General features: G+C 24.8%; 1 protein-coding gene across 1 annotated transcript; it reads right to left on the minus strand.

Moving 5' to 3' along the window:
* Positions 1 to 6480: 6480 nt before the first annotated feature.
* LOC135925762 (uncharacterized) lies at positions 6481 to 13732 on the minus strand. Its single transcript, XM_065461232.1, has 4 exons — positions 13668 to 13732; positions 11225 to 11370; positions 10204 to 10387; positions 6481 to 6886 (listed from the first exon to the last, which is right to left on the minus strand). Exons 2-4 carry the CDS (start codon positions 11358 to 11360, stop codon positions 6745 to 6747), a joined length of 462 nt encoding a protein of 153 aa, XP_065317304.1. The 5' UTR covers positions 11361 to 11370; positions 13668 to 13732; the 3' UTR covers positions 6481 to 6744.
* Between the last annotated feature and the right edge of the window lie 2312 nt (positions 13733 to 16044).

A 16044-nucleotide genomic window follows, 5' to 3' on the forward strand; every position in this document is an offset into this window, starting at 1 on the left:
GCCAAATGACAAAATATATCAAAAAATTCAGATAATTATAGACGCAATATGGACAAATGTAAAAAACATTCACGTTGATGCATTTTTAGTGTGCCAACTCAAGGCATATTTTACATGACTTATTCCTACCGGTTAGAAACCTATTTAAGAAATAGCACCGGTGAAAGCCATTAATATGGATTCGCAATATTAAATATTAAGGAGATTATTCTAGATAAAAATTTGATTCTAGATGAATTAGTCAAATCTCAGAGAAAAGTAGACCTCTCTTTATAAATTCAAATTATAAAATTGCTATATTATTATAATATGATCTTAGTCATAAGATTTTTATATCCACAACGTAATTATAATGAATTCTTAGTCATAATATTTATGTATTATATTATTTTTAATAAAAATATTGCATATACAATAAGAATTAGTGATCTGTATAAGCCCGCCCCTACCCAAAATTATTTTAAAAAAGTTTTGGCGGCCCTAACCCGAAATTTTTTTAAAAGTTTTATTATAGAAATTCATTTTTATAATTACTCAAAATAAAAGATATATGTTATATGGCGTCTAGTTTTTATAAATAAAATCATTTTAATTTTACATAAAAAATTTATCATAAAATTGATATATTTAAATATATTTAAAAAAAATTCCAAGGCCCGACCCAACCCGGCCCGAATTTTTTTAACAAATATTAGGCCAGACCCAGCCCGATCCCAATTTTTCTACTTTTTCGGATCTCTAATAAGAATTATTTATGTTTATTAATATATTAAGATTTTTTTAAATACCGCACAAGAATTGCTGATATTTTATTTTAATTCTATTTTTTTTAAATATAGTTATTTAGAATAAATTTTTAATATAATCTGTATAAAATTTATACATTTTGAATTTATTTTATTGTATAAATAATAAATAAAATCTATAATGAAATTATCTGCAAAATTTTGTTATATGCAAAAATTTAATTAAAATAATTATTTTTAACATAGTATAAGATATATTGAGTTAAAATTTTCAGAATAATGCTTTCAGTCGCGTATTAATCATAAATTTGGACAAGATTTTGTTACTAATATTTTTTTCATTTATGCTGGCTACTATAATGGTTAGACACCAATAAAGCACAAAATTGGCAAATTTTTAAAATGCGGTTTGGGGGCGAAGCCTCCCCAATAAATTTTAACCCCTCCCCCCATGGATCAATCCCGGCTACGCCACTGTCTATCGTATTTAACTTGAATAATTTAATAGTTGTAAATGCATAAATAAATATTTTGATTGATTAAAAAAATATATATTAAATTTTAATGAAATACATGTTTGTTTGTGCATTGAATAGATAGTAGGATATTAATAAGTATAAGGTGCGAAATCACACATTAAAGTTAGACTCGTTTAATCCAAGTTAAAGAGTTCGTTGGATCCTCATATCGATCAAAAAGGACTAAAAAAATGGATAAAATTCTAGCAAGTTTTCTAAAAAAAATAATGATTTAAAGTTAAGATTTTAAATACCCTGAAATTCAAATAAAATGTTTTAATAATAATAAAGATCCATCTGTTATAAACAAATTAAATTATTTTGAAAAATATATTTTCCTATTAAATAATCATTGGGATGGGTAGTGAAATAACCCTGCTGGGATGCGACCCATCCTACAAATTAACGACGGACGGTATCTGCAACGATCATCATTAAATACAACTTTAAAAAAAATTTATAAAAATCATTTATTTTTATTAAAATTTGTAAATAAAAAACCATTATAATTCATAATCTATAAGACTAAAAATCGATATAATATAATAGAATAATAGCTATTTTTCCAAAATTTAATTTAAAATTTTTTAACCATGTTTTTTAAAAAGGCACTTTTTTCGACGATCATAAAATAAATTTTAAAGAAGTCCATCACTACCACAAATGCAGAAAAGATTATCTATTCTTCATAAATTGAATCTAAAAATATTATAAAATTTTAAATATATTGAAGTTAATAAATAAAATTTTTGCAACGATTTCAGTTCTTATTTTTATTTAAGTGACCAGTTATGATAATTCACAAAAAGGTTACTGACTATTTTTATTAGTCAGGCTGTGTCCTGGTTCGAATTAATTCTGATGCATAATTGCTTTTTAGCCTCGACTAAACAGCTTTTGAACAAGGACACCCCATTTTAATTTGTTTCAAGGGTGCATTCAAGTCGAAAGCGTCAACGACACGACAAAATACACATGCGATTTGTATTTTGTCGTGTCGTTAACGCTCTCTAATAGTGCGCACAAATTGAGCGTTTCAAGCGCAAATAATGCATTTCAAATGACCTCGTGCAAATTGGTAAAATTAGAGTTTGGCGTTAGCAACCATTTTAAAAAACGCAAATAGGTTTGCTTTTTCATTACTTTTTATTATTATTCGCTGTGTAATATTATATAAAATGTAATATAAATATATTACTTATATCCTAAAAAGGAATATTTAGAAATTAAAGAAATAAAAACGCAGACGATAATATAATTTTCAAATGACAAATCCTTTATATCAATTAATATAGATACAGGAGAACAAATTAGTACATTTTTTATAATTTTATATTTATATCCATTAAAATACTAAAATAGAGTTTACAAATTACTACTTATATAGAAACACAGGAGAACATATTAGTACATTTAAATTATAATTATAAATTTATATCAATTAATATAGATACAGGAGAACAAATTAGTACATTTATTATAATTTTATATTTATATCCATTAAAATACTAAAATAGAGTTTACAAATTATTACTTATATAGAAACACAGGAGAACATATTAGTACATTTAAATTATAATTATAAATTTATATCAATTAATATAGATACAGGAGAACAAATTAGTACATTTATTATAATTTTATATTTATATCCATTAAAATACAAATGTTGCGTTTGCAAGGCAGCGTTTGAAACGCTCAATTTGTGCGCACTATAATGCACCTTAAGTGCTTGCTGGCATTGTTATTTTTTGTATTTTATTCTCGTTTTTTTTTTAAAAAAATACTACAGCCTGCTGTTTAGTAATAAGTTGACCCAGGACTGAAATTGGATAAAAATCTCAGTACAAAATAAAACCTTAAATTTATTTTTGCATGCAATAGAAATTTTTACCGTTCTCAATAATTTCCTAATTATCTTTTTATTATTCATGCTGTAAAAAATGTTTTCAAAAACTTTGAAAATGTCTTAATGTAAAAAGAAAATAAAAATGTTTAATTTTTGGATGAAAATCCCGAGTTTTTCAGGAAAACCCCTAATATTTTTCTGTTTTTTACAAAATTTTATTATTAATTATAAATTATGAATAATATAAATTAACAATATTGTAAGTTATTACTCATTATTTTAGAACACAATTAATATAATATAAATAATGTGTTTATCTGTCATTTTTAATCTAACAATATTTTGCTGGAAATTTTTCATTATCTAATCATTATATCTCTCATATTTTGTTAAATTTGAGTTTATTTTTTAAAAAAACTTTTAAGAAAATTAATTTTTTTGCTTAAAATTTGGCAAAATGATATTTAAGTGTGTTTTATTTCTTTAAGAAAATAAATTTTTTACTGTTTCAAAGTTAGTTATCTTTAAGCATGTTTTGTTTCTTTCCCCTTTTTTCATGTTTGAAAGACAGTTTTTTATTATTTTGTTTTTACATCTCACAAATTTAAGGTTATTTTGCAAGTATTATATAATTTCTTTAATGTAACTGATAATAAGGATTTAGGCCCTAAAAAATTGGTTACTTATTGAATTGTTTCAATGGATTGTATGATATCGAGTAGAGGACTGCCCCGCCCACGTCCGCCCATCCAAGTGGGCAGGCGGATGGGCGGGTAAAAAATTTTTCGAGAATGGGCAGGCGGGCGGGCGGGTTAAAAAAAATTTAAAACTATGGGCGAGCGGGTTAGAAAAAATTTAAACTATGGGCGGGCGGGTTAAGGAAATTTAAAATTTTTGTTCAAAAACAAATTAAAAAAATAATTGTTTAAAAATGATCTATAACAATATTTCTTTTTTTATTGTACCAATCGTTTTTTTTAAGTGAAGAACATTCACCTAACTATTATGTAATAAACACAATAATAAAACTTTTTTCTTAGAATAAATAAAAAAAATTATCTTTTATGGGAATGTAATAAAACTTTTCTAGTGCTTCTTCCGAACGCGGATTTAGCATTGCTGGAAGATTTTTAGAACAAAGAAGAACATGTTTAAATCCAGAAAATGTCGATTTATTATTATTTTTGCATTATAATTACATATAATATTAATTTTACATTTATATTTTTTCATAAATATTCAATTTGATCAAATAAATTGTCCATAATTTACATTGATTTTTTTTATACTTATATTAATTTCCTAAATTATAAACTTTTTGTAGAGGTGTAATGCTGAAATATTTTTATTAGATGCTTAAAAAAATGAAAGAATGACCATATTTAAATTTTATAAGCGGGCTTGGGTTAAAAATTTTTTATAAATAATAGGTGGGCGGGTAAGGAATTTTAGACAATATATTTCTTTGAAGACTATGGACGGGCTGGGCGGGAGGGTTAATTTTTTTTTAAACATTGGATACCCGCCCAATGCAGACCTTTAATATCGAGTTCCAATCTATTTTAAATTATGGTTAAAAAATCTATTCGTAAATATCGAATCGAAAAATCTGAATATAATTATGATTGAAAAAGTGGAGCAGAAAGAACGAACCATAAACCTGGAATGAACCGTTATCATTTCATGAACCATACAAAACCATTAAGCCAAAATTGCAAAAAGAGCGAAATGAACCGTTAATTCTTTGAACCAGTTCAAAATGGTATGTTGAGTTAATTAAAGTGATTTTTCTTTAATTTTTTTTTAGTAAATCATTTTAGAGATTAATCAGGTCATCATCTTATACCATTTTTAAATTGTTTTAATTAATCATAATTGAATTTGACCTATGTTATTTTATACTTTTTTAAATACTCGTTAATTTAATTTAAATATAATCAAACCGAAGCGAGACGAACAGGAATGTTATTAACAACCAAGTCAGACCCCTTTTTAAATTATACCAGCCGGCAGATCTCTGAAATATATAGATAAAGTTGAATTTAAAAAAATAATATTTATGCACATTTATAAAAGAATCATTCAAACTATAGAATAATGTGGGTCTTCTTCTTAAAATCTGTTACTACATGTCGATATTAATTTTAACACTTTTATAAACATTGCTTTTCTAATTACAATAAAATTCTGAAAATTTTTTAAAGTAATTTTAATTAAGAATGTACACGAAATCGGGTAATCGCAGTTGAAATTGAGCTTAGAATTTCAAAATGGTCTTTGTCAAATTTTTAAAATTCTTGTAAAATTAGTTTGAAAATATAATAATTATTAGTTGTCTCGAGAATTTTAAGTCAAAAGATAATACATGCCCAAAAGCATTTCTTATAATTGAGATCCAATTATTTTATAAGGTTCAATTATTTAATTTTTACTTTAAAAAAGTCCAGAACCTTTTCGTATGCTAAAATTTGTTGTAATTCGGTTACTCTCCGGTTATTGCAAACCCAGGTAGGGTCTAAAATAATTTTTCCCTACAAGGTTCGGGTCAGGTCGATTTTACCAATAATATTATATCAGTTAATCCTTTAAAAAATTATACAATGGATCATTTTTTCAAAACATTTCACAAAATGCATCCAAAATTATTTTGAATAATGAAATTAAAAAATTCGGGCCGTGCAACAAAATGATAAAATATATGGACCGGGTTTAGCCATATTTTAAAAAAATCCAGCTCCATTAGATTTTTTTTATATCCAGGCCGTTTACCGTAGTGATAATTTATGATCGAACCTTAACTATTACTAATGAATATATATTTTAAAAATTTAATGGCCACCAATATTTTTGAAGCGATGAAAAATATATGACTAAATATTTCACAAATTAAATGGCCGCCAATATATTTGAAGCAGTGAAAAAAAATATATAATGAATAAATATTTTACAAATCTCTTAAAATTCAATATGGTATTGATTCTACAATAGCAAAATATCACTATGGTATTGATCTACAATGATAATATAACTATAATATTGAAGCTACAATGAGTATTGATTTCACAGCCTAAACCGGGCTTAAAATATGTTTTATTTACGTCTTTGATATATTTCATATAAATTATAATTTAAAACAAATATATGAACACATAGTTATATATATATAATGTATGTCTAAATTATTTATTAAATTTCTTCGATAGGAATGAAAAAAAGAAAGATATTATTCTAAAATATTTGTATTAAATAATATATCTATATATTTGAAACATGATTAAAGTAAGTTTTCTTTAAAAATCATTATATTAATATTCAATATGAAATAACCTCAAAATTTGTAATAAATAAATTTAATACCCAGAAATTTTAAAGGACTATATAGGTGATTTTCTTAGAGCACCAACCAAATTTATTTAAAAAAACTAATAAAAGAGAGAATTATAATGTTTTGATTGAAGCCATTTCGTTGATCAGATGGTGGTTAAAATAATGTTGTTTAAGTGTGATCGTGAAATATTTTTTATAATAAATAATGGAAATTATATTTAAAAAAAACTGATATAATATTAATTGACCTTTAAATAATTATGTTCCAAAAAAGATACTCAGGAAAAAGGGAGAATTGCATGATTTATTCATTGGACTGCTCTTCTTGTTTAGAGGGAGGAATGTAATTTTTGGGATGATGTTGAATATGATTGACGGTTCGTTGATTGTGAATATTATTGGTCAAGTTAGTTACGACTCTTCTCACGTTCCCAGATGGGTCAGGTCTTCAAAAATAGATAATAATTTTCAGCCAGTAGTTAATATTATTGTAAAATTTAAGAATATAAGTTTAAAAAATTAAATATATTTTTAGATACTTTCATTATATATTTTTTAAAACGTATTTATATAATCTCTATAATCAAAATATGATCGTTTTCGTATCATCTTAACGTTAAAATAATCATTTTCGTATCATCTTAACGTTATTCAAATTTAAGAAGACTATATAGTGGTAATGTTAATTTTTTGCCATCTACCACATCGAACCACAAACCTTCCGGTTAATGATGCTTACTACCAAGTGAATGTATGGAAATATTCTAAATACCAACCTAATTTGCTAAATACCGACCAAAATTTATTAAAATGTAATAAGACCCTTATTATTTAATATATTATAATGGAATCAAGTGATCGAGTCCGGCCTCCTATATATCATCCCCCCACGGATGGAACCACCAAGTTAGAATAAGAAAAAAAACATGATCATTACCGGGATTCGAACCCGTGACCATGGGATCAGTAAGCGAAGCTCTTGCCGACTAGGCCATAGAGGCTTTTCAAAAATCAGGATTTTTCAAATATATATTATAAATATATTTGATAGTGCCTATCCAAATGAAAAATAAACAAAATTCAAATTTGATAGATAGTACCTTAAGGTAGTATCATTAACCAAACCTTCCCGTTTCAAAAGTACACACTTTACGCATGCATCAACTTGAAATATAATTAAATTTATAATATTAATTATATATATATTAATACAACTACTCAATTGCCGTTAGTATAGCTGGTATTTTTAAAATTTTGCCATTTGTCTTAAATTTAATTTTATATTTATAATAAAATTTAAATTTGTGATAGAAATCATATTAGATAAAATTTAAAATAGAGATGCTTGAAAATATTTTAATTATGAATATGGGCTAGACATTGACTGAAAATATTTTTGCAGACATGGCCAGCCTGATCAAAAAACCAAGCCCCATGCAACTTTCATAAAAAAATTTCCATTAGAATAAAATTTAAATTTGTGATAGAAATCATATTGGGTAAAATTTAAAATGGGATGCTTGAAAATTTTTTAATTATAAATATGGGCTAGACATTGGCCTGAAATTTTTTTTACAGACATGGCCACGCCTGATCAAAAAATCAAGGCCCATGCAACTTTCATATTCTGATTGTATTTTTAAATGAATTATGATTTTCATATATTATTTCAGTTCTCAACTATTAAAATTATTATGGTCTTTAGCGGGCTTGAGAAAATTCCCAACCTTATTAGTGCATGAATCTGGCTTAGGAATATTTTTAATATTAGATATTAGGCATAATATTTAACACAGAATTTATATGGGTCTCAGGTAAAAGCTAATTTAAATATATTTTTACTCAAAAAATAGTCTAAAGCATATTTAGTACCATATACAAAAACTAACTAATTAACCCTTAACCCCGTCATTTTTGACGGGTTATTGCTAGTTATAATATATTTAACAATCATTCAACAATTTTTAATGGTGAAGTATTCATTAAGAGCTTGATACACCCGATAGAGGGTTTGGCAAGCCGATTAATTGACAAATAGAATAAATGACCAGTCAAATACTCTAGAATGTATAAATGTGTTTTTAAAATATGATTATCAATTCAATTAAGTTGTAATTTATTTTAAAATAAACTTGCATAACTAAATGGCAACGATTTAAGTATAATTTTACCATTAATTAAAATATAAAAAACAAAAATTTTATTGATCTCAAAAAATAAGTTTAAAAATATATATAATTAATAGTTATGGCTTGGTTTAAAAAAAATTACCAATTGTTAATTAATATATTGCTATCTACTTTTAGTTATTACCAAATTAAGTGCATACCAGGGTGTAATTTAAATCATTAATTTTTTACAAAAAAAATCAAAAATAAAATTTTAAAAATTCAAATCAGATTTTTTTTAAAGTGGAATTTTAGATGGCCAAAAATAATAATTGGGTATTATCTTACAACTTTTGATTATGATAAAAAAAAATTCTATATCCCTTAAAATTTATGCATATAATTAGTTACTTAGTTTGATTATTACTTTAAATGAATTTATAAGATTTCGCGCTAAAAATTTACCAACATCTTCCCCTTGAAAAAATTAAGGTTCTATTTTTGGTTATAATAAGACAATTTCAGTGATAAATTTTATAACAAATTTAATTTTTGGCGCAAGGTAATTCCTATTCATTTCTAATGGCGGGTCGTAAAGAGAATTTTATTTTAATTATTTTAAAAATGAGGTTAAATTAACAGTGGGTAAAAAATAAAAGTAGTGTGCAAAAAAAAATGAATAATCAAAATAGCTGCTAAAAATAAGGAATCCGAATGGTAATTAAAATAATAAATAATCAAATATGAGCTGATTCTCCTTTACGTTCGATTTTAAGTTTAGGTGAATAGTTAAGATTTCCAAAATTATAATAATTACATGTTCATGCTCACTCCAAACATTGATAAAGTTTAAATCATTTTCTTACCTATGCTAGGTCCAAAATATTTTTTTAAAAAATTCGAAAAGTTTTAAAACTTACAGAGGTTTTAAATTTTAAATAAATCGTATGTTAAATTTTTAAATTTTTCTAGAATTATATCTTAGATAAGTCTTTATTTTTATACTTAAAAAAAAGCTTATTTCTTCTTTTTTCGATGTTTGCGAATCAAATTTTTAGATATTTTGGGCATGCAGCTTCAATAAAACATTAAAAAATTATAGGATAAACTTTACGATTGCTTAAATACAATCGAACTAGGATATGAAAATAAAAATTAATTTGATTTAAATCATGATTTAAAATAAGTGATTTTAAAATAATAATCAAAGTTCGTCACCACAAATCGCTTGCATTTTAATACAAATACCTTTTGATTATTATTATTATTTAAATTATTTCTTAAACTTAAATATTATATCATATAAAATTTTTTCATAAATTAAGTAATTATCAGCTTTGACCTTCATTCTGTCAATTTCTGTTTGCCCTTTTAAAATATTTATCTATGATTTTTGGCTCCTCCCCAATGATCTTTTCGTAGTTTAATACATTCCTTTTTGTTTATTTATTAAATCCTTCCATCCGTAGACCTGCAGAGGTACCATTTGAACGACCCGGCCCGGATTTTTTTTAAATTATTACATTTATTGTTTATTTTTATAGCTATTAATGGCGATTTAAAATATTTGGTTTTAAAATATCCGGCCCAGCCCGGGCATATTTAAATTAAAATACGGCCAGGCCTGCAGGTCTCTGTATTATCTAATATTATACCGATGATTTTCGGCAATTTCCCCTTTCGACCTCCCCTTTCCGCCCTTGTGGGCAGCGAACATCTCCTGACGTGCGTCAAGTTCAGCTAATGGATCATTTTGATAAATTTCTTTTTCTTCTAGATACTGGGAAACGCCATAAGGGTGTTCGAGTCTTTCCACGACCAACATTGGTAGAGCATCCCCTTATATATTTTTTTGGTATGTATTTATCTAATCCATAATATAATTAAATTTCCTTGTTATTTTTTATACTTAAAGTTCATAATCTAGGGTAGAGCTTTGCATATTATAATTTTAACCTATAGGGTGTCTTAATGTATGTAGAGGTGAAAATATTACAAATGGTATATAGTAATAAAACTTTTTTTTAATCTTAAAATGCCAATTCCATATTCTCGTATGAATTTTCCAGGGCTAAGCCGATATATTTAATATTGGCCTAATATGTACCCCTTTTTTAAAAACGGTTCGTGTCTATATTTAAAAAAAATGATTATTTTATAATTTTAAATATATTTAAATATTTTTCATTTTATAAATAATTTCCTAAAACCAAAATTCAATTTATTTATATATTTAATAAAATTGGATTATTTTAAAAAGAAAATATGGCTAAAAATGTGATATTATTTTTTGTCATCTTATTTGCAATGGGAAAATCATTTCAAAACATTTGGAGTCACATTTAGTCATAAGCATCATTCATATTTATAATGAGATGATTATTGGGAAATAAAAAATAAAATAAATTTAACAATTTGTGCCAATGTCCCAAGCATTGCCTTGGATAGGAAATGAAATTTTAAGTTTCGTGTTTTATGCATATTTTAGAGTTAGTTATTTTTTGTGTAGAAAATCATTGACATTAGTTTAAGAATAAATGGTAAATAAAAATCAAACTAAATATCAAAAAATAATGGATCGGATCCATGAGAAATTTTACAAACACTAAAATTTTCTTTAGCAAAATATAATAGTATAAATTTTATTGCTTAAAATATGGAAAAAATTCTTTAAACCTTCTTTGAGCAACGTTTTATCTTGCGGGAGTAAGACCTCTTCCTTTCTATAAGTATCTGCCGCCACATCAGTTGTTCCAATATAGACTGGGATCGTATGTTTATGAATATTGCTTTTATCTTTTGGAGATGACATATGAAATCTCCTATTTATCAAATATTCATTTAAGATAGGGATGAATCAGAACCAGGCACATAGCTGGGAATTTTCTATGGGGACGGGGAATATTTTTAGAGATTGAAATAATTTTTTTGGAACATAAAATCATTATATTTACAAATGACAATTTTGAACAGAAATAATAAAATATTATTAAATACGAAATATTTAAGAGCGAATAAAACATTGTTAAAAAATATTATAACTACATAACCCAGTAAGTAAATCACAATAAAATATAGTATTAAGCATTTATATGATTATTTAAAAATTAATAAAAAAATCATTCATAAATTGAAATTTAATTTTCATTGCAATGGGATCCAATTTTTCAATATGTTTTATAATTGAGGATTAAATCTTTATCTATATGAAGTAAGCTACTTCATTCAATCGATTTTCTGATGCCATCCTTCTGATATAGGTTTAGATTCTCAGTAATGAAAAAATGGTCCTCTCATTCATACTTGTTTGCTGCCAAAATATACACTAATTTTAATAGATTTGGAATTACAAAATATATTTTAAAGTAAACAATGCTTCCATGGCATTACTTAGTTGATTATTTAAATTCTGAAATTAATTGGTCATCAGAAATGGCATTCAGATACATTTATATGTTTACCTAAGACGTATTTCTAGGCAATAGTATTTTTATAAACAGCCATTTGATAAATCACAAATTGTTCATTGATTTGAGTCAAAAATATATACATAAGTGGAATAAAAATGGTTATTTTACTGTAATCTCCTTGATTGTTTGCCTAGGTGCAAGTCAAGGCTTACGAATCTCAAAATAATATAACCACTCTTTTGCTTTATATTGACATAAATCTCTTAAAATTATTGTCAATATTATCTGTTAGTCTTCTAAGATGTGATATAATAATATTCTAGTATCCATAGAAAAATCTAATTATATAATTTATTAATGAATTCCAATGAGAAAATAACATTGACTGTCCTATTGAATCTAATAATGTATCTTCAGAAGTAATGTCTGGTTGCTATTCTGATATTTCTCCAGAGGAAGTAAAAAAGTCTAGCTTCTAGATTCAAAAATATTGTAACAGATTGATTTCAATGGCTCCATTATGTCAGGCATGCTTTTTGCAGTTTTCTTCCTGTAGCATAAAAAGTCTTATAAATTATTCTATTCAACAAATTCTATAACCTCCTGAAGACCATATTTCTTCATTATCTATCTTTTTAGACTCTTCATTTTGTTTAACAATTTTTGGGGAAAAATATTAATATACAAAAAAGAAATATAAAAATTAATAATACTTTTTGCTAAAATTAAAAATAGAATATAATCTATATGAAATATAATATTTATTTAAAATAAATCACTTTACATTTTACACTTCTTAAAACCTTTTATATTTTTTCAAAAGTTTTGCTAAGGTGGGGGGGGGGGGGGGGGGAGTTGGCTATGCGCCTGATCAGAACTATAATAAATATTGGTTTGGCAAAGTAAAAATAATAGTTCATAGCTCAGATTTTGTTTTTAAAAATAATATTGATTAAATTTGAACCTAGAAAAACTGGTTCAACAAAGCATTAGAATTATGTAAAGAAAAGCATATATTTTTATATTTTATCACTATTCACTAGAAAATAAACTTGAGCTGTATGTATGCAATTAAAATGTTATGAAAATTCTATATTTAAACTTTATATGTAGTTAATTGTTTCTATTAGGTCTTTTTTAAAAGTTAACATCATAAAATACATATTAGTTAAAAAGTGGTTAAGTTTAGAAATTAATATATAATTATAACAAAATTAAATTATCATTAAGAATGCATAAATAATTATTATAAACTATAAGAAATTTAAAGAACAATGAATAATTTTTTTTTAACAAAATAAAATTAATGATTATATTTTAAGATGGTAATATTGGTAAGTGACAAATAATAATAAAATGAATTTTTTTTATTAATTCATAAAGAAAATTTTTTAAAAAGTAAACAACTATATTATACTTCATTTTTAGTGTATAAGAGTATATACCACAAATAACAAATAGTAATCTCCTATAAATACAATTCCTAAAGTAAAGATATAGATATAACCTATTACTTTTATAAAAGAAAAATGTTCCAATAAACAAGATGGAAATGGTTATCTAAACATAATTATTAGATCCAAACTATAAAAAAAAATTCTAAAACAAAATTTATAAATTATTATAAGTTTTATTTAAAAAACATTGTATTATTATCTATAATTACATTGGAATACCAAATTTGTTAATAAAATGCAAAATTAACTTACTAATTTTTCGAAAACAGTGCCAAGGTTTTTAAAAATTTGTAAAGAAATATTCCACTAAAAAAATCTTATAATAATGTTAGTAAATAAGATTAAAATCAGTTATAAATTATAGAATAACTAATATTAGACTATACAACTCATTGAAAATTATTGAAATAAGGTTGGTAAAATAAGAATTATTATTTATATGGTATTATTCTCCATCTATAGCAACTGACACCCTCTTATTGATTAATATATGATTAAAACTGCCAATTAGTCAACTTAAAATCAGTTCGAGTTATCTTTAGTTTTGATCAGCGTCTACATGAGCTGGAGGGGTAGGAACAGTTTGCATCCTATTTTTTAGAAGGGGGTAGGCTGCTCTAATGGGGGTAGGATAAATTTTTTGGGGGGTTATCTATTAAATTTTGAGATGAAATAGGACAAAATTTATTGCTGTAAAAATTAATACTTTTATTATAGTATTATTATAAAACAATCTATCGACCAAATATATTTCAAACAATCATACACATTGTTTTCCAAATAAACTTTCCTTTTAAATTATTTAAAAGGTTTAGATATTTTAGCAAGCTCATAATGCCATCAATGGAGGTTTTAATTAAATTTATTATCTAAAAAATAAATTCTTTATATTCACAAAATATCGATAGTTGGTAGTAGAGATAAATTAATTTAAGTTATCCTTTATAAATTCTTTGAAAAGAGTATCAATAAATAAGTGAAAATAATGATAAAGAGACACCCCCGCCGAAGGCGGTGATTTTTTTGAGGGGTGGCTAAGGTTTTTGAAGGGGGTTTGCATCCAGTGAAAATCCTGTCATGTAGACGCTGGTAAGAGGGAAAATAGGGGTATAGACGTAGCTAGGATTCTTTGCCTCCCCCCAGTAAATTACATTGGAGGCCTTTAGAAATTATTGAAGGTTTTTATATAAATAATTTTGGTTTGCCATTTTTTTTATATGAATTTTTTCTATAATTTTACTCTTCGTTTTTATCATTATTTTAAAAAGATTTTTATTTAATTCCTTTTCTTATAAATTATTGTTTATAGTGATATATTATTATGTAAAACAAGATTTTTACCTAAAAATAAAATAGAAGAAAATTAAAATTAAATATATATTCTAATTTCTTTGTTAAATTATATATATATTAATAAATTATAAATTAACATAAAAGGAAAAATTAATCAAAATTAAAAGAAAATAATATAAGAAAAGTAAAAAGATTTAAAAATTATTTGTGAGATAGTAAAAAGTGAATAACTCCAATTGTTAAACATTTAAAGTATGAAAAATCTACAATTATCACGCGTTTTCATCTCATTTACATAGACTGTATCTAAATAATAACTTAATAATTTTAATAAAACATTTTATTTGTTTTAATATTATCATAATTTGAATAATGCATTTTTTTGTAACGCAATAATACAACAGTGGTAATATAAAATAGGATGGAGGTAGTAATGATGTAGGATATAAATTACAGAGCTTAAACCATTTGATCTAATTTTTAAAGACACCATGATATTAAGATCTTACCTAATATAGATTTTACTATTATGCATTTATACATAAAACTATTTTGGATAACTAACTATTAAATTTTATAAAATATTATTTACTGTTCAATTTGATAAATTTTTGTAAGACAAGATAGATATTATATTTAAAAAATATTATAATTAGAATACGGTCTAATTTTTATAGGAATGTTTGAAAGATTTTTTATTAATCCATGAAGTTTTATACGCATATAATATATATATATAATGAGGACCATTTAGCGAGTATTGTTAAATCAAGATACTTTAAGCCCATTTCTGATATAAATTTACTGCCCAGAAGAACTTGTATCTTGGATAAAAGACATTTGGCAAAAATATTTCCGGACAGAAATAACTATGATAGTTAAAAAAAAAATACTAGGCAAAATATCCATATTTATATATTATATACTTAGAAAATGTAGAATTTATTTTAAAAAAATTTCCCCACACTTAGATCTCCAGCATATTATATTTAGCTTTAAACTCTCTAACCCTTAGCTAACTCCTCGTGCTCGCTAGCTCTAGAAAAGTAAATTTTTAGTTACGAGTGACACTATGTGAGGATGACAAATTAATAATTTTTTTAAGAACTGCATTTATTTTAATTTTCTGTTAACAAATAGATATTTCGCTTGTTTTCGTTCGAGGGTATATCTGTCCAGAGTTATTTTGTCTTGTGCCAATTCGGGGTAAACTTCAACTTATCTTTTTGATTCGTATTTTAATATATTAATTGGCAGTCTGATTTATATAATATTATCAGCATACTATAGAGACATTTTGAAAAACTCTAATACTAGTCTATATATGGTTTCATGG

Source organism: Gordionus sp. m RMFG-2023, chromosome 3 (genome assembly GCF_954871325.1).
Source record: "Gordionus sp. m RMFG-2023 chromosome 3, tfGorSpeb1-WG-v2, whole genome shotgun sequence".
In the NCBI taxonomy this organism is placed as follows: domain Eukaryota; kingdom Metazoa; phylum Nematomorpha; class Gordioida; order Chordodea; family Parachordodidae; genus Gordionus; species Gordionus sp. m RMFG-2023.

Coding starts and splice junctions, on each gene's coding strand:
- LOC135925762 (XM_065461232.1), bottom strand. CDS start 11,360: ATGTCATCTCCAAAAGATAAAAGCAATATTCATAAACATACGATCCCA. Junction 10,388..11,224: donor TAAAACGTTGCTCAAAGAAG/GTTTAAAGAATT, acceptor AAAATATATAAG/GGGATGCTCTACCAATGTTG. Junction 6,887..10,203: donor GAAATTGCCGAAAATCATCG/GTATAATATTAG, acceptor CTATTTTTGAAG/ACCTGACCCATCTGGGAACG.